The following is a 23,165-nucleotide window of genomic DNA, read 5'->3' on the forward strand; positions in this document are numbered from 1 at the left end:
TCTCTCTCTCTCTCTCTCTCTCTCTCTCTCTCTCTCTCTCTCTCTCTCTGTATTCTTCTCTCCCTTTAGCGCGCTCTCTCACTCTTCAAGTATCTCTGTGTTAGTTAAAGTCTAAGCCTCTCTCTCTCTCTATGTGTCTCTGTGTTGGTTTAAGGTATTTTTTTTTGGCCTACGCAAATCAACCGAATGAGGAAATGAAAAATGAGCAGCAGTAAAAAAGCCGCCCGAAAAATACACACAATTCTGCGAGTGTCTCACATTCATAAACTGGGTCGTCATTTGATGCCTCTACTGTGTACCTGTACACAATTGACTCTCGAACATTTAATTCGATCTTATAATTGAATTTGAGTTAATAAATTCGGCTATAAATTTGGTTTCAGTTCAGAAACAAATTCCAATAATTTGAATAGAAAACAAAAACATCGAGAAAAAGAGAGAGATAGAGATAGAAACCCGAACGGTTTTTTTGGGCGCATAGTTCTTGGTTGCCGAGAATGGGATTAAATGTGAATAGCGAATGCGTTTCAAGCGCAATTTGTTAGGGGTGCAGTAATAAGATATCTAGTTTCAAACTAATACACTACATCATCAATGCCAATGCCTATGTCTTACGTGATAAGTTTGTTGGGTACTCTTTTTTTTCCTGCCACAGCTCTTTCTCTTTCGCACTCTCAATCCCATTCTAACTCTACTTTCTGTTCGCCTTGTCTCCTCTTAACGCTGGTGAATCTCGTCAAAGTTATGCCTTATCTAGCATTTAATCTTTTGATAAGCGGATTTTCTTTTATATGTGCATGTACAGCATTGTATCAGAGAGCACCCAAGAATATAAACAATAGACGACACGGCTCATCGAAACCGAGCAAGCAGGCGAGCTAGCGAGAGTGAGCAATTGAAAAAGCAGGAGAAAAAATGTGTTTCACACACCAAAACTATCGAAAAGTTTCTAATAAAATTATTTGTCGTTGTTTCATCGACAAAAAATTGAATACACACTTATGAATGAACTTGAATATTGGCGCGTTTTATAGATGGAATCGAATGATAGACGAAAATAGAACAGTTCGACCAATTTTTCCAATCATCAACTGATTTCCGAGTATACATAAATGGTTTAAATCTATATTGGGTGTTTGTGTGTGTTTCTCTCCACAGTTCCAAGAATAACACCAAAAAAGAGAGAGAACTAAACAACAACAACGGCAGCATCAACATCAACAAAAAAAAAACTTGTGTTTATCGAAAACAAAGCACAACAAGCGGATTCTTTTGTTCACATTTTATCGGTTTTCATGGCAGATTATCCAAATTTAACGATTAGCGGCGATATTTTACGTTGTTCCATAAATAAAAAAAAAAACTCTACGCTTCCACGAAGATAATAAAATAAAGAGCCAAATACTCATAATCTACATATATTTTGTTTGGGTTTCGTATTTTATTTTTCGTCGTTGCTCGATTCTGCTTCGAAATGGCTTCAACTTTGATTTCAGGAGCAAGGTCAGGCAAGCGAACAAACATCCGCCGTATGTGTATGGCTTTGAACTTTGCGCGATATTTTTTTCTCTCGCATTGATTTGACAATAATTGTCCATTTCATCTGGTTTTGATCTTTATTCCGATTCATTTGCATACTACACGCAACGTGAGTCTTAATCTCAATAGTTCTCGTCGCTCGCTCTCGTGTGTGTGTTGTGCACATTGCTCTCCTCATTTCGGTGACACATATGCTGAAATACGAAATTATTCGATATTCGCGCCCTTTGTAACAAGCGTTTCTCTCTCTTTTTTTCTGTTTCTTTGTTTGTAACGGCTAAATCGAATTTTAATTAAGATTCCTTATCAATTTCGAATCGATTCCTTCTTCTTCTTGCAAGAATGTGTTTTTTTTCTGCGTTGCTTCTGCTCAGTTTACAAAATTTATGTGTGGATTATTGCGTAAATTGTGGTCACAATTTTTAAGTAATAACAACAAAAGCAACAAGAGCAAAACACAGTAACGAATTTGCAGTCGATGTCGATGAACGGGTGAACGGAAGATGCAGAGAGACGGAAAGAGCAAGCAGAGAGAATGGGCGAAACGTGAAAACCGACCCAGAAACCGAATCGAATTCGATGCAAGCAGATTTTCGGATTAAACACATGGATTAATATCATAAATTGTGTCGTTTTGTTCATTTTCAGCTTGTTTTCCAATTTCGGCATATCTGTACGTGGATTTTGGTTCAGTATCTGTCTCTTACTCTATCGCTTTCTCTTTTCCTCTCTCTCTGTCCTGCTTTCTCACTCATTTCGACAACGTTCATTCCGCTTCACTTGCTTTTTCTTTCCAATCTCGTTCTCTCTCGCTTGCTCTTCCTCATCGAATCTCATTTGTTGCTATTTCGGCAACGTGAAAATGGATTTGGCAGATTCGAGTCATTTTCGAAATTTGCGCGCAAGTTTTTGGCCGCCGAATAAATATATATTCGGCAAATCGTGTGTAATGCGATATATCGGGTAAAAGTGAGCTCAAGTATTAGCCAAGATTAAAAGTAAAGGACAAAAAGACTAGCAGCGATGGAGCGAGCGAGCGAATTATTTGCTCTTGCTCGCGTTCGCTCAATAAACAAGATAATAACAATGTATGCCGACCGATTTAATCCATTTATTCGCGATACATACGTGAAAAAAGCTCATCTCATCTCCATTTGTTTTCGTTTTAATTCGCGCACTTTTCAGAAATCGCAGTGTCGCTTTTCATTGTTGTTCACTCTCTTTTTGTTGCCTTGAATTACGCATTACCAACGAAAAATCAATTGATTTAAATCGATGGAAATGCAAAACGCAGCTCAGTTCATGCACGCTTCAACCAACGTCAAATGTCGAGCACTGAGAGTGTGAGCGACTTTAATGAAGCGAAAGAACAAACGGCGTCAACGATGACGATGACGACGATGAGGAGCAACAGTCACATTTCATTGTTATTCTTTCTTGCCATTTACGGCATGCAGACTGGAGTGTCAACTGCTTACGTTCAGTCGCATAATTAACCGTGAAGTGATAATCCGCTAATGCAGGCACAGCTTAACCAAATTTTGAATGTTAAAACTTTTCTTCGTTTCTCTTTCCCTCTCTTTCGTCGATCTCCGTCGCTCTTTCTTCCTTTACCTCTCTTGCAACACATTTCATACTCGATTTCGAGGTGATATAGTGAGCTCAAGCGCATGAATTATCGTATCGCCGTCTATTTGCAAGCAATGAGCAAATATTAATCGATATTACCATTATTTAGTGCTTTTAATTGCGCTCTGTCGACCGATTTCAATTAATTTTCAGTGAATTGCTTTCGATTTTTCTCTACTGGATTTTCGTCTTTTCACGGATTTCGCTTCATTTTCCAGTAGATTTGTTTTTTTCATTGAATTTTTTCGGTTCGGTCTTCCTTGTCATTTCTCATGTCTCTCCCATTTTCTTTATTCGGACTTAAAAGGAATTAAGAATTAAAATCGCACCGTAAAACGATTTATTCGTTCCAAAGAACCGATGGCATTCATTTGGCAATCCAAAAGTAAATAAACGATTTGAAGAGGAAAAAAAATACACGTAAATTCGGTGTATAAAATTCATGAATATTTAGGAATGTTGAAAATCTCTCATCGGCTGTCACAAATCCCGATCTGGACACACAATTGAACTCACTCACTTTTAACTTGGGATTTGGTGTACGATACTCTGGTGTATGATTCGCGAACGCGGTTATTTATATCATCTCAGTGCTGTTTTTTCTGTCATCACTCGGTTTTACGGAGCTAATATTATTCTCTCAGCCAGTATAAGCCGGAGCCTGATTGAGAAATATCAACAACTGATCGTATGATCCCATCGACCCGCTCCCATCGGCCTTAAATCGATAGCACAGACTCATCGTAGTCGCCACACCATCAAACACAAAAAGCACTCAAGTTTCGCTCTCCGGAAAAATGCAAAGTTTAAGAAAACAACATCAAATCCGGTCTTTCGCTTGAGATCAAATCGGTTACTCATCTCGTTTTTATAACGTATTTTCCAGCTTACTTGGACTTTTTTTCAGCCATACGCTTCGTTTTGTTTCTGTATTGCACGACAATTTAATGAACTTTTTGACCATGTTTCAGACTTAATTCCATCGATGATTCACTTTAATTGAGTGTGAGCGACGAAAAAAAAACTGCTGCGGTTTAAACGAAACGGTCGGTTTAAAAAAAAAAAGATTTTAAGCAACGAGAATCAACGGGAAAATGTGAATTTGCTGAAAAAGAAGGAATATGAACAGAGTGAGAGAGAGAGAAAAAAGGTATGGATAGAGCGAGGAAGAAAGAGAGAAGGAGAGAGTGTGAGTAAAAGGGAAGAAAGAACGTATATGTAACTGTCGAGTTGAAATTAATCCAACGAGAGAAATGTGGAGTTGGAATCAAAAATTCAAGTAAATCGAATAATATTCGTACGATGCATTGAATGCCCATGTTGAATCGAATCGAATCAAATCACATTTCATTCAATTTGTAATCGAGATGAAAATTTGATTCAGTTGAAAACGATGCGTTCGCTCTCAATCACATAAATTCACCGATTTACCGATAAATATATGTGGAGAAATGAACCACCGACTTGTGCTGACGATTCGAGAGAGCCAAGTTCAGCTAACCGATTTTAGATGCGTGTGTGTGTGTGTTTGTGTGTGTATGTGAGGCAGGATAAGGTGGATTTTAAATTACAATGTGCACGAAATAATATCGCATAATATGTTCCAGATGTGTAGCTTAAGATAAATCCAAGTAAAACAGTGACGCACATTAAAAATCCAAATTGAAACGAAGACGCACCCTAACACATACACACACTCGTAAAGTCTATCTATCGCTTGCTTACACTGTCTCTTTCATTTACTCTCATCCACTTTACTTCAACCGCTCGACCTCTTCCACTCTCTTTCTCACTCTTCCTCACACTGTTTCTTTCCATCGCTCTCGACGTATTCCACAGTTGTATATGTGTACCATTTTGCATGCGAATAAGATAATCGGTTGCCTTTACGGATAATCTAAGCACCTTCAATTCACCATTTCTGCCAAATTGAAATGATTTTCCACGGCCAAAAAATCGATTCGCACAAGATATCGACTAGATTACATCAACGGTGTCTTTGCGATGAAGGAACACACAACAACAGAAAATTTGTGCACAAAACACATGGCAAAAAAGAAGAAGAAATAACGAACTTAATGCACGGCTTCTTATAACCCTCCGAAATGTTCGTGCTCGCTCGCTCGACTCATCAACGTCAAACGACGACTTTTTCTCATAATCATTATAAATTATTATAATCCAATCGGATTTAAATAATTAATTTATGCGTTACTTGAAAATATCTTAACGTATTATTCGGGATATTTTGAAATATAAATACTCTTATTCAGTCGTACGTCTCACTCTAGCCCATCCACACTTTAATGTCAATTCTCTCTCTTTCTCTTTTCGCCGCTTCACGTATTCTAAAATGCTAAGAAGTTTAAAATTTAGTTCAGATTTTGTATTTTCACGCAAATATGATGTGTGTGTAAGCGCACGCGAGCGAGGAGAAAGAGAGAGAGAGAGAGAGAGAGAGAGAGAGGGAGAATAAACGAGAGATTTACCATGCGCTCAGCCCGATTATGTCTTTTCGCTACTGTTGCTATAATAACAATAACAATCATTATGAATTGGTATGGGTACATAAAATAAAAACGAAATCATCTACAAATATCTCACTCGCTCTCGCCTTCTCTATGGCTCTCTTATTTGGTAAGTAATAAGCGATTAAGAGGCTGAAACGAACATGATGACTGCCACAACTCAGAGTGTGCCAATTGCAGAATCACACACATAGCCAGAGAGAGGTAGAGACACATATAGCCACAAAGAGAGGTAGAGCGTCTTCGATATGACGATCGAATATCCCCGGCCTGTTTTTACATCGGAAACAGTCCTGTATGTTGCTCATTAGACCGCACTCTTTTAAAGCGCAAGGGCGCTGTTCGGAATTTTGGCAATTTTCAGAGGAAATTTGAAAATGACATTACTCTTAAGAAAGAGTGGTATAATATGGGTAATAACCGATACCAATTCATTGTTTCTCCACATTAATAAGTAACACTTGGAGCTCGAAAGAAAGTTGAACATTTTTAAAATTATTTACTAAAATGATCCGGCTAATGCAATCATACGTATCACATGAATATTCGTGATATTAGAATATGTTATCAATCGAATGAAATGATTCAGCAAAAAAATTATTTCATATGGAAATGCCAGCGATTTCGCAGAACTTTTACAAAAGATATTTCCGTTTAAATTTTAAAAAGGAAGTGAGTGTTTCGTTTTTTTTTCTGTGATTTAACCGTTTAAAAATGAGTCAGTTCCATTAAGTTGAGCTATTTTGAAATAGCTAAAAAGAGAGAGGGAAAAAACAGAGAAAAATTCGATAAAAAAAAAGAATTTTTTTTTTTGAAAAGGCGTTTTTTCGGCGTACTGGTCGATTATCTGTTGTTTTTTTTTTGCTAATTCACCGATAAAGTGTGATTGTGAGGAGAGTGTGATGAGGCACACTGGAATGGAATAAATGACTGAAATCGTTTGCATGGAACGAGCCGTGAGCACCACAACGTGTTGAATGCGCTCCTGTTTGCGAGTCCGCCGTAAATCCTTAAATCGTTTGTATTTGTGTGCACGAAAGGCCCTCCGTGTACTCCTACAGAGAGCATAAATGGCAAGGATTGCGATTTAACACACACTCACGCAAAAGTGGCAGAGGCGCGCATCGATGCAAAAGAGTCATCAAAAGCCCCGTGTGTATGGAATGGCCATGTAATAAAATGAAATTTAATCGTCGATTATTCGAGTTCGGAATTCTTTGTGGTCGAACCGAAGAAAGAGAACAGTGTGCATGTTCAGATGATTTCGTTCTTCTTTTTTCCATTCCGTTTTTAATCCCGACTGGAATTCCGTCTCATCGTCTTAAACACACACACACACACACTGCAAGCGCTAGCGCACACACGCACGCAATTTGTTCGGCTTTCGGCTGCTCATTGTTTCTTAATCAGTTTAGATGATGAGCTTCCGTGACGCTTGCACACAAATTAGCAGGTCCTAGTTGCTATTGTTTCGATTCGGATAACATTTCGAACGTTTATTTTTTCGATTTCATTGATTTTTGGCTTTGGATCAAGCATTTAATAGGAATGAGATTTGATTCTGTTTTCAATTTCATCAATTTTTTTTCTAGTTTGTTCTTTCGGTCCCTTTTTTTCTTATTGAGGAAGTATTGAGCCGTTTTTTTTTTGGATTCCCAAATTGGGAACGGCCAAGTAGTCAAATTTCGAAGATTTTCGTAAATTTTTGACCACTTTTTCACATTCGAAATGTCGAGAGTTCTTGGGAAATTAAAAGAGTGTGATTTTGGCGCATCTTCATTTGAATTGAACAAATTCTCACGTCATTTGGGTTGCACATATCGAAATGTCAAAAAACGAAAATCAAGATTTAAAAATCAATTGGATCAAGTGAATATCCCTTGTGGCAATGCATGTTAAATGCAGCCATAAAATACTGATTTGTTCCTTATTTCCGTTGTTGTGAAACTTTTCCCATAACCCGGTCGGTTTACCATTTTTCACCATATTCGATGGTGTTGGGAGTTCTGTTGTTGATATTGTTACGACTGTCGTGCCGTCAACCTGTTGCATCTTCGTCGTCGTCGTCGTCGTCGTCGTCGTCGTCGTCGTCGTCGTCGTCGTCGTCGTCGTCAAATAATTGGTAAATTATGCAATTTTATCACGACAACAGCACACGGCGGTGATTCATACGAAACTCACTAACTCCAAATGAATGAGTCAAAATTTCGGAAGCATTGTCGTAGTAATACAGTGAGTGTTTATGTCTCTTATCCAGCTTATGCTTTCCTAGAATCATATACGTTTGCACATCCTGTCCGATCCGGAACAAATAACGATAATAATAACAGTTAAACCGAAAACCCATAATACCCCGGCACTGCACAAACACACACACAGAGAGAGTGAATGGCGCACAGCGAACAGAAAAATAAAAAGCCATTCGTCGTCGTCATCGTCGCTGCTACAATAGCAGCAACAGCAACAACAGAATGTGAAACACTATATTTATCGAAATCGCATATTTACATAGACATATTACCAGGGGATTACAGATTGTACGAAAACATGGCCAAAAACAATCATGATTACAACAAACTTTGTAAAGCAGCAAACGCGAGAGCACCAGCCAGCCACACACACACACACACACACACCGGCAAAAAAAACACGCAAATCATTCTCGGCAAATTTCCTCTAGTTGATTGGAATTGATCGAGTATGTACTGTTTTTCTCTTTTTTGGCTAATTAGATTTGTGGGCGGAAATTTTCTTTGCAGCGGAAGGTTTTTTTGCTGAGCAAATGAAAAAAAAAAAAACGGGGAAAAATTCCTCTTCATCCGGGATAGGAATAATTGATAAAGTATGGATATAATTGAATAAATCCGAGGATATGACGAAAGAGAGAGAAAGAGAAAAAAACGACTAAATCCGATGGGATTCTTATCCCAGTTAGCTAGATAGCTGCACACGTGAATCATTAGAAGAAGAAAAAAGTCGTTGTGCGGATCGCATTTTTTGAAGCGTGCCGGATTAAATTTGATAAATAAATCATAATGTCAGTGGCGGCAGCAGCGGCAGCGATATAGGAAATGTTGTTGTGACGCGAAAAAAAAGAACCTAATCGTTGCTTCCAAGATCTGATGACTAAGGAATGCATGTGCCGACGAGGATAATCGGCAATGGAATGAAATCCTCATATAAAATTCGGTATGCACGGCGGCAATGGCAGCGACGGCAATGGAGCGCCGAACCCGATGACAATACAACAACAGATGATAATGTTACAGGAATTAATGTAATGCTACTCAATTCGTTCTTACGCGATGTTGTTGCCGTTGGTTCTTCTGCCACTTTATTCTCTCGCTCGTTTTTTTTTCTTCTTGTGAAAATATATTTAATCCGGTATTATATTTATTTTTAGATTAAGCACAATACTCGATCTTATTCTATCTGTTTCTCTCTCTCTCTCGCTCGGAGGCCCACAGCACAATCTGCTGTTGCTTTGGCTTTTGTTTTGATTTATCATAAAAGAGAAGCAAGAGACGAGACGAGGAATATGCGTACGTGTGTGTGTGTGTGTTTAGCTGAAATCCATATTCAAACTAAGCACAGGGACACATTCATGCATCTCTATCTACAAATTATCCAGTTTAGTATTTTTTTGGGTGGTGTTTGTGCGTGAGCGCACGATTGTTCGCGCGTACGCTCAATCGCTCGCACTTTAGATCTTGCTCGCACTTTGCATCTCACTCAGGCTGAAGCGCGCGCGCGCGCTCGCTCAATTTCTATGGTACACACCGTGTCATTGACTAATATACATAAGAGCATATCGTACCGTCTGTCTGGTAATCCGAGTTTACCCGTTTTTCTATACACTCATTTCATAAATAACCTTTATAAATCATATACGTGTGTGTAGAGAGACAGAGAGAACAGCGCTTTCTCACTCTCTGTCTGCTATGCACGGTTATGGCTATGACAACGATTTAGAATCTGTTAATGCAAAGAGCACATTTATCCGCACATACACAAGATATATCCAAGTGTTTCTCTCTCTCTCTCTCTTCTTCGGCTTTCAGTTGACTTGTTTGGCAAGTGCGAGCGAATAAGAGCTACAGCCAAAGTGGTCCGTGCGTCTGTGTGTAAGATTCAAATGTATATGTGTTTTAATCCTTATCTATCTGATTCACATTTGCTCATTTTATTGCCTTGCGCTCGCTTTTGTCTACTTATAAGAACTCAAACGAACTGAGATCGTCTCCCGCTCTCTTTTCCGTTTGTTAACGTTTTTCTTAGTGCTGCAATGTGATACGCATTCCATGTGGATTATCATTATTAATAATATTAAATCCGAACCAAATTCGTTTTGCTGCCGCCACCGCTACCGCCGCGCCGTTGCTGCTTTTTGCATGTGAATATTTACGACGTTGCCTTTTGCACAAGCTCTGTCTTACATCATGTATGTGTATGCATGGGTTTGTATGGTCTCGCAAATACTTGGCTCAGCCGTGCCATATGCAAAATCCCAAAGTCAAAAGCGATTTCAAGTGTTTGTTCGACTCAATTCCTAGCTCTTTTTCCCTTCCTCCGCCTGCTGCTGCTGCTGCTGCTGCTGCTGCTGTTCAAGCCTTTGTTCGATGAAATTCATTTATGATTTTGTGTATTCTTGGAATGGGCTCGTTCTCTCGCATACGGATATAACTTAATGCGGATATTAGCAGAAATACAACAAGCACAAAAGGGCGAGCGAGCGACTGAGAGAGGAGAGAAAGATGTTTTGAAATTGATTTGCGTCACAATCGGCGCGTTGAATGCTGCAATGCAAATTCCATCGGTAGAAATTTCAATAGCAAATAAGCCCAATAGTTGAAATAGCAACACCTTTGCCGTGCCGCCACCACCACCACGACGTCATCGTCGTCGTCGAAAACTCTTTCGAACCGCGGCAATGGCACCACACTAATAAAGCACGTGGTTCAGCGCAGCATCCCGACAATTTGCATAAGCATGATCTCGCGTCGTCGCCTAACTCAATGACAATCGTACCGTGTGAATGTGCATTTTGATGTGATTGTAAACAAGGTTTTGAATTGAGATAAACGTTGAACCAACGAAGGCAACCGGTGTCGGAGCTAAGCACCGAAATAAAAGGTAGAGAGAGAGAGAGAGAGAGAGAGAGAGAGAGAGAGAGAGAGAGAAAGGCAGCATCAATCAGCACACAACGTGCAGTATTGCATAATATTCGACTCACACACAAACACACACACACCGTCGATGGTACGATTGCCGTGTGAACTCTCTGTTAGTCTCAATGTCTCGGTTGGTCGGCTTCTATTCACACTATTTCTTCTATTCCTTATCATTCTTTTCACCATGTTATGTGTTCGTTTGCACGTTGCTGTTTTTTTTCTTCTTCTCTTCTTTCAAGCCAGCATTGTTGTTTGCTTTCCTACTACCTATCTTCTTCCGTTCGATACGTTCCTGTCGGCAAGTCAACAAATAAGTGCATTTACTTTCGCGCGCACTCACACACATACACTCATTCACTCACATTTTACATGTGTAACACTGTCGGGCCACAAATCAGCCCCACTGAACTGCACTCACAACGCGTACTAGGAAACAAGGCGGACAAAAGAGGAAATCGAGGAAGAAACAACAACAATACGTAAGTAGAATGAAGAGAGAGAGAGAGAGAGAGAGAGAGAAGGAAACTAAACTTTGGCTCAAATAAACAAATAAAGTGAATAAAAGTCAAACCTTTTACAAAGTGAATAGAATGCGTTGTGTGCATCTTTTGTATTTAACAGGATAGTCGAAACGATTAGGACGATCTCGAATAATATTTGTATAGCAAATAATGGGTAAATATGTTATTTATGTGAGTATTGTGCATAAGCATCCTTGTGTGTGTATGCTATGCTCGTATAATTCTCGTAATGCGCTTGTAAATTAGCAACTGCATTTTGACATCCAGCCTCACTCTCAGTCTCTCTCTCTCTCTCTCTCTTTCGCCCGCTTGCTCTCTATGTCGCTATCGCTCTCGCTCTCTTTCACCCGAAGCAATGCACAGAGAAGAAAACGTACACCACGTACCGGCAAACTTTGCACAAGAATTCCATTCGACAATATATGCTCGGAATAAAGAAAGTTTTCAACTTGCACTACATCACACATCACAATTCAAACTTACAATGATCCGCAATTTATACGCCAAGCATTTTATCAACAATTTCCTCACTTTTTTTATGGAGAAACACACACCAATTTTGAAGGATTTTTATCAGTTCAAAAGAAATTGTTGATTTGCACGATTTCTTCCGAGTTTTGCTGGTTTCGAATAAAATTCAATTGACTTTTAAGCTATTCAGTTACTTCAACATTTGAATCAAACATTTTGACGTCATTTTTCTACGTTTTTCCAAGCAAATTTGCGATTAAACCTGATAATTTCGAGCTGTTTTGAATTCATTCTCTTTGGATTTTTAACGATTTTCTGAAATTTTTTGCCATTTTTTTTCTTTTTCTTGACATTTTACTACTTCGTATTCTTTCTCTTTATCAATTTTCGTTATTTTTTTATTATAAATTGAAATTTTAAAATCAATTGAGAAATTTCCAATGGTGTATGCATTCTAATCTCCCACCTGATTTCCCTCTAGCTTGTTTATTGAGAACTCGCACGTTGTTTTTTTTTCACATTTGAAATTCACGTTGATTATGCATTTTCTCATTTTGTCATAGTTTCAAAGTCAAATTTGGTCAAATTTCGCTTGGCTTCAAATTGAATTGCCCTCAATTCCCTTTTAATGATTTATTCCTTCATCATCTTTGATATACATATCATATAGAGAAACATGTTTCTCTTCGACTTTGTTCCTTCGATTAGTTGTTTCCCTGCTTTTGAATCGCAATTGACTTTAATATGAATCCTAATGATTCATTTTGATGAAATGTTGTGCAATCCAAAAAAAAAATGTCTCACGAATCCAGCGATTCGATTTATTTTTCTGTTGTTCAAACAGATTAAATAATCATTTTTCTTGGCTCTATGTTGATTCGTTCAGTGTCTTTGTGTCGGAATTATGAGATAGAGATAGAGAGAGAAGAAGAAAGAGAAAAACGCCGATTGTGTAAGTCATCATTAAAATGGTAGCTTCCTTTCCTGTTCATTTAATTTGTCTAATCTGCTGTGACAAATGCCATATTCTCAGTTAATCACACAAAGTGTAATTTTACAGGAAAAAAAATCGGTTGTGTGTGTTTGTTCGGTTTTTATTTTATTTCGGTGTGTCATGTTCGACATGATATTTCGTCTTAAGAAAAACGAAAAAAAACACAATCGAGATGGAGTAAAAAGAGCAGAGTGTTTTTTTCATGTGGAATCATTTGTCACATTCGGGTGTTGTTGTTATTGTTCATGGACTTTGCGCAAATTTAGGCGCAACGAAATGAAGAAGAACAAAAAGGCATAGGTTTTTTATGTATTTGTGTGAGAGAGAGAGTTTTTAACACCTTCTTAATGCGCTGGAATGTTCAATGCACCGGTCGTACAGAGGGGAAAGTCTTTCGAATTATCGACATGATCCGTATCACCATCGATCGACTAACAATATTCTCTCTGTTCTTCTTTTCTCTCTCTCTCTCTCTCTCATTCAACAAATGGATCGCACAATTGATAAACATTGATCAACGCTCATGACTTTTCGAGAAGATAATGTGATCAAAAATAAATTGTTAGAATCAAAAGCGAGAATTGAGTAGAAAATAAAAACAGCAATAGAGAGATAGATTAAGAGTGAGTGAAATAAAAAGGAAAGAGAAAAATAAGAGAAAAAAAAGACTTGGTGCGACGGAAATGGGATAATCTGGCTTTTGAGAAGGGACACTCACATCGATCGGTGTGAGAAAATCTTATTAAAAATGACTCGAATTTTGCGTCGTGTACGTATGGACAAGGGAAAATACTGTGCGCATCATCATCAACAGCGACTCTCACCTTTCTTCCCTTAATCGATGCCGAATTGTTTTCACTTCGAATTTCACCCGATTTTTCGCTTTCCGAAAAGAAAAGAACACGCTGCTAATTGAACATTGATTTATGATCTTAAACAATTTATTTACATTTCGCCTGGATAAAGGAGCATTATAGCCATTGACCGAGAATCCGTTGCGAGAGAGAAGTGAATTAGTACACCATTTGTATGTGTGACATCAAGACTTGCACCTGGATTGCTGTCGTCGTATGTATGTGCTTCGCTTTTGGTATCATTAGGCATTCGATTCTTTTGGCATTCTTTCATCAGCCGCACAGCACCGAGGGCCGCTGCTGCTGCTTGCTTTGTTTGCCAAACCGTTGACATTACGGTGCCCTCGTTCAACATTCATCTCATTTGATCTGATAAAAAAAAATTTAGCTACTTTATCGGATATATCGAGTTGGCTCGAGATCTGAAATGGAATTATCGCATTTGTTTCGATACAATTCAGGCGATTTAAGAGCCGAGGCTCGTGAAAAGCAACCGAATAGACTCGCAGCTCACAGCGATTGTCACTGTCGTTGTGTCACAACCGAATAGGATTGCAATTCAAAAGAAAATTTTACCCTTCGAGTGAGTGTATCAAATGCCACGAAGAAATGTCGCCGATTATATACGTACGGATTAAGATGAGACGAGATTCCTTTTTTTTTTCTTCTTTCCTTTCGATTCGATTCTAAATAAATTTCGTTAGATTTTTGTTGCGACATCCCAAAAGTGATGTTGAACCAAATCTCTGCGTATGAGACTCACACTGTGCCGTGAGTGTGTGCGTAAAAGTCAAACGTGTCCTGTTGACAAACTGGTGTATATAGATGACGAACGACACGGTCTTCGTGTATCGTCATTAATGCCATTTCATTAATCATGCTTAAGTCCATATGACCTCTTTGTAGCAAATCAATTGAAAATATTAATACAGTTTCAAGCCGAGAGAGAGAGAGAGAGAGAGAGACGGACCGTATGTGTTATGATGAAGTCTTTGCTTGTCACTCGCTCTCTCTCTCTCTTTTGCACTCGCTCGCCCCGATTGTTTGTCATCCGTGTGCTCAATCGAGCATGGGGATGTTGTGCGAGATGCTTCTTCTTGTGCATTTGATGCCTGTAAGTGTCAGTGTGCGTGAAATCTTGCCAAGGTCGAGGCATGTAAGACGATTTTTCAACGACGAGCCGAATTGTGTATTAAGCCTCATAGGTAAACCTGGTGTGTATGTATGTATGTGTGTATGCGCTATGTGAAATGTGATCACAATGTTAAAATCCAAAATTAGTATGATTACGATTTGGGTCCTTTATTATTCAATACAATCTCGCCCGATACACACGAAGAGAGTGTGAAGACAGATTTGCATGCATCTAAACTGAAATGATTCAGTTTGCGTTGCGACTTCATTTCACTGTATTTCTACTCACATTTCAAATATTTAACATTTACAACTGGATTTCCTCTTTTCATTCAATCTCTCCCTCCCTCTCTTTCTCTCTCTTACTCTTGTTTTCCATTTCTCACTCCTTTTTGCTCGGTCTCTCTTTCTCTCACTCTCTCTCTCTCTCTCTCTCTCTGGCTCGTTCATTCGCTTCAAGAAAGGAAGTCAGAATACAATGAACACTACTAAAGAACCGTGTGTGAGCCGAGAGCATTATTTCGACCAAGATAGAAAAAAAGGGTGCCAATAAAAATTGACTGAATCACACACACACCAAAGAAATATACAAACGGATGCAGATGAATGGCTTAAAATCCAAACGGAATTATTCGGATTGCATTCGAAATGTGTGGATTTGATTGAGGAAAAAAAACACGAATTTTGTAATTAGAATACGAATCAGTTCAAATCCTAATCTCTCAATTGTTTCTCTTTTTTAACACAATTAATTCCGTATGACTGATTTTTCGTTTCGTTAATTCGGATTATTATTTTTTGAATTGTGTTCTAATGTTATAAATGATTTCACCCAGTTATAAATGATGTGGATGTCCAGCCGATTTTGAAAAACCATCGAAATGGCATCGGAAACATAACCAGTCGAAACGGAGAAACATTTCGCCGCAAAAATAAATTTTAAATCATGGATGAAAACATGTTTGAATTGTGGCTTACCTGAGTTGGAACTACTGCTCCAGCGTTCGCTGCCACCCAGGCTTCAGCAAATGTTTCCATTGCACTTTGAAAGTCCATCGTTGATTGCTGCCGCAGATGATGAAGATCTCGGAATTCGTACGTTGAGAATGTTGACGCGTTCAATTTTTTTTTTTTCAGCAAAAGTCGACAATAATTGCTTAGTTCTTGATCAAAACTCGACAGTCTTAGAAATAATTTGTATTTTTTTTCACATGAAACAAGTCTCTGCTATGTTGCACATAAAATGCCTTTCTGGCGACTGAATTAGTTTTTCAGCCGTTTTTAATATTGTTGTTTATCACACAATTTACGTGTTTTCCGTCATTGCTTAATTCAATTGGGATTTTTTAAAATAATATTAATTTGGTATATTTTTTCCCCTTTTGTTATCACTTCTTGTTTCTTATTCTTAATAGATTTTCTTTTCTATTTAATTTTGATTTCGTTTGTTTTTTTTTCTTCGCTCAACTTGTTTTTTTTAAATCAAAATCTGGCAAAATGTATTTGCATTTGTTGAGTTCAGATTTTGTGATTTCAATTGTTTCTGGGTGTTGTTATTGGTGTTTTTTTTCTTCTCTTAATTAGTTTTTATTAATCGATTTCGTTCGCCATAAATGTTCACTTACGCAATTCTGTTCATTCTTGGCGTGATCGGTCGGTCGATGTGTGTTGTTGCACTCTCTGTCTCCCTCTCTCGCTTTTTGTCGGTGGTGTTCTTAGTAAATTTCACCGTTGGCCACCACACAAAATGTCTGAATGCACTCGATTTGTGTTTGCTTCATTTTTATTTCATTCATCATCGCAGTGCAGTCGATGCATATTTCGATCGACTTATTTTCGTTTATCGTTTTTGTTGGCGGTTGCGACGACGGCGGCTGCTAATTTCTTTTCTATTAATGAGTTTATTCCAACACTTTTTTTCTCCCCGGCTTGCTGTGCTTACGGCTGTTTTTCGTCTTTTTCGTTCTCTTGACTTGTTCGTCGTCGTCGTCGTCAACGGTTTTGGGATTTGAAATGAACTTCGGCTACTTAGTGACTGTTTATTGTTTTCCGTACTAATCACATAATCTCAGTATCGATATGTGGCTAATTGAATTATTATTTTTTTGTTGTTGGCTTATTTTCAGTTTCGTGCGACGCGATTTGATTCTTCTTCTTCTTCTTCTCTCGCTTTCTTCGAATAGTTCAAGAGAACGAGAGCAAACTGAGCGAAAAGAAACACACACACACACACACAAATGGGTTCAGTTGTTGTTGTTGTGCGATTCGAAGGTTTAACAAATCTCAATTGAGTTTCGGCCGACTCACATTAGCTTCGGATGCTGAGGATTGAGAACAAAAATATGGAAATATTTGATTTAATGAAATACTGAAGAAATCAATTTTGAACTATGAAAAAACTGAATAAGCAGCAGAAATGATTGAAAAAACACGGATTTGATCATGAGGCAAGGCAATTCCTCACTGAGGGAATTGTCTTATTTCTTCTTCTAAAATGAAAACTTCATTCTTTTGTAAAAATGAACCGTTTTCGAACCACCAAAAAAGAGCCACTGAAAAAAGCCACCAAAATAAGAGCCACCACCGCTGATTTGACGTGCACCCATGCACAGGTGAACTAATTGAGCTGATCGCGAGTTCGGAGCTGGGATGGATGCAATTGTGAAAATCAGTGAACGAACTGACGACAAGTTGTATAATTCATTTGCATAATGTCATTTGGTTTGCCACCATTGCCAACGGATTAACTCGTTTCTTTTCCTCCTTTCTGTTTCTTTCTCGGCGGTTTTTCGGTGTGTTTGGTTTTACTTGTTGGCTAATTTTTTGTGTGTCTTTCCTGAATACTGTCAACAAAGCTCAGATTCAATATATCTGTGACGACAAAGAAACGGCGCGAGTAAGCGTGCCACCTTTCCGTGAGTGGATTGACTGTGCGAAAAGTGCAGAAATATGACACATAAAATGTCTGTTTGTCCATTGTATGTTGTTGTGGCCCATGATGACCGTTAAGATTTGTTGTGTCTGTGTGTTTGGTTTTTTTTTTCTTTCGTGTGTTGCACGGTGTTTAATCGTATTAAACAGAAGGGGGTTTTCTAGGTTTTCTAAGTGTGAAGATTACACATTTCGGTCGGTTTCGGGAGGGCTATTAATAGTGTGTTATTTAAATTTAATTAGAATAGAAACAATAAACGGCGATATGAGCAGAGCATTAGCAGAAAACGCAAAGAAAAACCAGCAACAACAGAAAATGGTTAAGACCGATCGAACTGAGGAAATGCAATCGTTGAATTTGTACTTAACCTTTTCAAACGAATGAACGTGGAAAAAAAAAGTATGCGAAATGATTTTCAGGGGTTTCATTTTTCACTCTTTCCCTTTGCGATTATGGTTGTTGTTTGCATTTTGCACACTTTTACTACCTCTCGCTGCCAATCGTTCAATTTATTAAACGGTTATTATTATTGTTCGATAACAGATTGTCCTCTTGAGCTTATGAGTTTGAAGCGAACGAGCGGGTGCGAGTTCGACAGAGTGAGAAGCAGAGTGAGTGTGAAGGAGCGAGAAGTAGATCGAGGGAGTGAGAAGGAGAGCGAGAATGCGAAGAGTGAGAGGTAAAGCTCAAGCGGGAGGCAAAACGGGATAGAGAGCACAGGAGGAAGAGTGAAGGAAAAAGAATTGTCTATGTCGATTCAATTGTCGTTTTTAAAGAAATCAATCGACGATATGGCTACAATAAGCAAAGAGTTGTTAGTGCCAATTATGATTGGGTTTGAGACATGACAGTCACTCACTCACTCATTCACTCACACAAACTCACACTCTCTCCGTGCTCTCCATTGTATTTTGTTGTTGTTGTTTTAATTGTTTAATAAAAACTGATTGATCAATTACCCCACATTATTATATAAGATATTGAAGCGCCCGTTGCAGTAATTCTGCGTTTAATTTGTCGCTTGCTCACTCACTCTAGCCTCGCGCTCCCAAAGAATCATCACAAGTCATATAATTGATGGCACAATGCCACAACATCAGCACCATATGATATGTGTGATATTATCCACACACACACACACACTCTCTCGCTTTGTCACTCAAGAGAAGAAAAAAAAGCGGCCAACCAACATTGGAATCTCTCTTCGCATTCTTGAGCATTTTTCTATCAATTATTATCACTTTGGCTAGAGATGATCGAGATGAGACGGCTGGCTATTTTTTTGATCGTTCGAAAAAAAAAGGATAAAACACAAAACTTCTTCAAGAAAAAATCATTTCTGACAAAACTTCTTATTCAAATATTCTTATTACCATTTTTTTTTGTTTTTGTTCAGTTTTGAATCCATAAAACTCTCTCTAATTTTTTGTTCCAATCAATTCAGGTCAACAGTCTGTTTTTATCTTGATTTTATTCATTCAACAGTTCTTCTTCTCTCGAAATGTTTCGCGTTTAGTTGAAGCAAAAAAAAAACAGAACCAACCGAAAATTTTGATCGAATGACAAAAAATATAACACAACTAACAATCACGATATGCACCGCAAACAAACAGAAAAAAATTTCTTCTTTCTTTTCAACTAAAAAAAACGTGGACTTAAAAAATAAACAGGATTTAAAGAACTTTTCGCAGAAAAAAAATGATTATTTTTTCCCAGTTGTAACGATGTCTTTTCTGCACGAAGATTGATTGACAAAAACTTGTGTTTTGTCCACGAGCCGAGCAAAAACAGACGAAAAAAAAAACTTGTAACGGCGAAAATCCGAAAAACGAACAAAACTCTGTTTTTCAAATCGTTGTGTATATCGGCACAGAGCGATTGAGTTATCGAGTAGTTGAGCGGCTTCTTAACGTACCGGTAGCTGTCGCGCAACTAAATCCCAATATAGAAATGTGTTCATTTGACACACAGAGTGCGAGAGCAAAAAAACGGATAGAGAGCGGTGTGAGAGAGCGCGCGCAATGTGTGTTTTGGTTGGATTCGAATTCGTATGTACAGCGGTGCGCTCAGCCAGTCAGTCACACTGAAAATATATCGAAAACAGTTTGGTTCGTTTCGAAGGTTTGCCTTTGGATATATTGCATGGCACTTCTACTCAGTCAGCCCGAATGTACGTACACAAACGAGACAATGACGAATACGACGACAATAACGAAAACGGTATGTAGGAAACAGGCAATAGCGTACGAGCGAGCGATACACACAAACACACACATATGTATGGCAAACGTTTCGACGCATACACAGTCAAAGGCCGAGTCACAGCCAGTGTAGTAAACACACTTGAAGCATTCAGTGTGGAAAAACATACACACAAACACACATCTATATAGAATTCGGTAGCAAAATATACGTGAGTCCCGAAAGCAGTGTATCGTTGCTCTCTGATAAATAGAAATGAAAAAGCGGAAAGATACACACAAGAGTATCGGTTCGGGTTTATCGCCGTATGCACACATCCAATAGCCAGCATACACAAAGTACATCCAGTGAGATCGGCTGCGCTCTAGCTCCGGTTCATTCTCTCTCTCTCTATCTCGTTCTCGCTCTCTCTCTATCTCGTTCTCGCTCTCTCACGTTCGCAGTCAGCCATAGTATATGTACTGCGTTTTATGGGGGTCTTTATATCTTTTTGGATAAGATCCACTTATGTAGAGACATCAATGCGCGCGTGCTTCAAATCGCCCAATTCAACAAACGGGATTCGAATGAAACAAATACGACGATGAAGTGAACGAGAAAAAACAACGCAAAAGAAAATCAACTCTGGAAATAAAATTTGTTAAAAAAAAAAAAAAAATGGAAATTGTGTAAGAAATCCTCATGTCCGATTTGAACATTCAGAGGAGCAGCATCAGCTTTCTCTGTCTCTTTGTCGATCGCGCAACATTTCATACCCGAAACACAACGACGGACACCCAGGCGACACAGAGAGATAATTACACATTTATATATTTGTACGCGATTTTCATATTTTTATCTGCTGTATTTTGTGTTATATACCCTGAAATGAAGCGCGCGCGGAAAACCTCGAGCTTGGTGTGTGTGTTTTTGTATTGCACTCGCACTCCCTCTCTCTCTCTTTCTCTCATTCTCACCCTTTCCCACTCTGACACTGTATATCGCGTTCTCATTTGCTCTCGTCCACATCCCGAATCATGCGCGTTCATTGAAACACCACCCGTTCCAATCGCAAAACGGTGTTTAGCCTCTCGTCTTTCTCTCTATCGCTATTTCCTTTTATTTAAAACCCATATAGTCGTATAAGCATTTTTCGTGCTCTCGTGTTGCTGTGTTTTATCCACGTGAAGAGCTCCACAGCACTCTATCTCTAGCAAATTAACTCTCTAACGCTGCTACAGCTGCTGCTGCTGCTTGTATGTGTGTGCATTGGGGATATTCTCTCGTTGGGTTTTTTTCTCTATCTCTTGCCGTATATTTTCTTTTCTCGGTTCGTGTGTATTTTCATTTGTTTGCTTCGTCGTTGTCGCCTTTTGGGAGCATCGAGCACACACCCTCTCTTTCTCCACATCTCCACTAACGCTTGTGCTACGGTTCGTTTGCTCTCTTCCACTGGATCGAAGTAAATAATACTACGGCTAAAATGCTGATTGTGTTGCCGCGCGCGCTCTCGGGCAACCAAGTGACAGCTCCAACACCATTTTTTTGGGTGAGACTGTGTGTGCGATTTTTCCTAAAAACCGAGAGACAACGAACAAATCAACGAAAAAAAAACAACACACTCATTTTTATCGCTCAGTGGATTGGATATCATTTGTACCGAACCAAATCTTTGCCCGCTTTTTCGTCTATATACTGCGCTGCACACACACACACACACAGGGCTGAGCGATTCGATTGTGTCTTTAACAACGAACACTCGAACACCAATTCGCACCAATGTAAATTCGCTTTGGCTTACATACTCTTCCGAATATTTTTGCTTCAAATCAAAAGAGATATATCGCCTACAGACCATATTGGAAGCTCTTATGTGCCAAAAATGGCATTCTCAACGAGATGTATGCGCTTAAATAAATATGTTTTTAGAATAATTGTGAGAATAAACGGAAAAAAACTAACATGAATGTGAAAAAAATGACAAACTGAAGTTTTTAGTATAGAAATTTTCAGCCGAGGGTTTTCAGCATCAATTTGGCTTTACAAACACAAATTGTATGTATGCGAAAGAGAGAGAGAGAGAGAGAGAGAGAGAGGGAGAGAGAGAGAGAAGGAAAAAAGAAGAGATAAAGTGTGTGCAACACAATTCAGTTCTTCGAAGCAAAATTGTGAAACGGAAATAAGAAAGTGGTGCGCATTTAGTAAAACTTTTCCTTCGATGTACATAAGAAGCTGATTGAACGAGCCGAGCGCGCGCACCATACACACGACACACGGAGGGATCGACTTTGCAAAGCTCGCTAGGGCTCATTTGCACGATTTACACGAATTACTACTTTCAGCGCGCGTGTGTGTGTGTGTGTGTGTGTGTGAGAGAGAAAGAGAAAATGTGTGATTTGCTTTTGCAACGTTTTAATACGCTACGCGTATAAACCAATCCCACAAAACGACAGACAGATACTCCGAATGTGAATGTTTTGAAAGCGCACATCAACCCATAACAACAACATTAATACTGTAAAGTATGAATTGTCGTTCAGCAGCAACTTTTCCCCAAATTCGTTCCCATTTGCGATGGAAGTTTGAATCATATTTTCAAAGTCTCTCGAAATTCAAACGACAACTTATTGACCGAACAACTTCAACTTTTCTGTGCAAAAGTTTTGGACCAAAACTAATTTTGTAAGTTTGGTTGTTTCTTTAAAACTCAACTCGTAAGTTTTACCTCCGTAAATCCATTGAATCGTCATTAATTTACATTTGGAAGCTTTGTTTTGCGAGAGATAAAAAGAAAAATGGTTGATTTTTTGGCCATTTGGTAATCTTCTTGCTGCTTAAAGCATAATCATTACTGCGAAAAGAGCAACGAAAAAGATCACATTGGATGCAAAACTGCCATGAATCGTGTTTTTCTCTCTCGCTCTGGTGGAACGACTGAGTGAGCGGATTAAGCTTTGCCTTTGTTTTTTTTTTCTCTTTGGCGACTTCACACACCAAAACTAGAATTAATTAATTGGCAATGATTTAATAAATGAGCTGCAAATGTGTAATCTGATTCGTGAACGTGAAATATGCGAATGAGCATTGGGCAAACAAGAGTGGGAAACGAGAGCGAGAACGAGAGAGACTGGGACTATGCAAAAAGCCAGAGAGGAGAGCTATGAAACAATAGCAAAAGAAAGAGTGAGAACCAGCAAACGAAGGCGAGAAG

The 23,165-nt window shown here is 38.7% G+C and overlaps 1 protein-coding gene across 2 annotated transcripts in view; it reads right to left on the bottom strand.

Annotated features, from left to right (window-relative positions):
- The window catches only part of LOC129575845 (uncharacterized), a 68,372-nt gene extending 48,665 nt beyond the window's left edge, over positions 1-19,707 (bottom strand). Inside the window, exons 1-3 of one of the 2 annotated variants that reach the window (XM_055459976.1) lie at positions 19,147-19,688; positions 16,467-17,162; positions 15,820-16,330 (exon numbers count right to left, since the gene is read on the bottom strand). In XM_055459976.1, coding sequence (XP_055315951.1) covers positions 15,820-15,897 — 78 coding nt within the window. In that variant the 5' untranslated portion in view covers positions 15,898-16,330; positions 16,467-17,162; positions 19,147-19,688. Of the gene's footprint in view, positions 1-15,819; positions 17,163-19,146 lie in introns of both variants that reach the window. The other variant, XM_055459977.1, reaches the window with a different exon arrangement.
- Between the last annotated feature and the right edge of the window lie 3,458 nt (positions 19,708-23,165).

This window comes from Sitodiplosis mosellana, unplaced genomic scaffold (assembly GCF_009176505.1).
Source record: "Sitodiplosis mosellana isolate CC-2019 unplaced genomic scaffold, AAFC_SMos_1.0 Smas_scaffold_6170, whole genome shotgun sequence".
In the NCBI taxonomy this organism is placed as follows: Eukaryota; Metazoa; Arthropoda; class Insecta; order Diptera; family Cecidomyiidae; genus Sitodiplosis; species Sitodiplosis mosellana.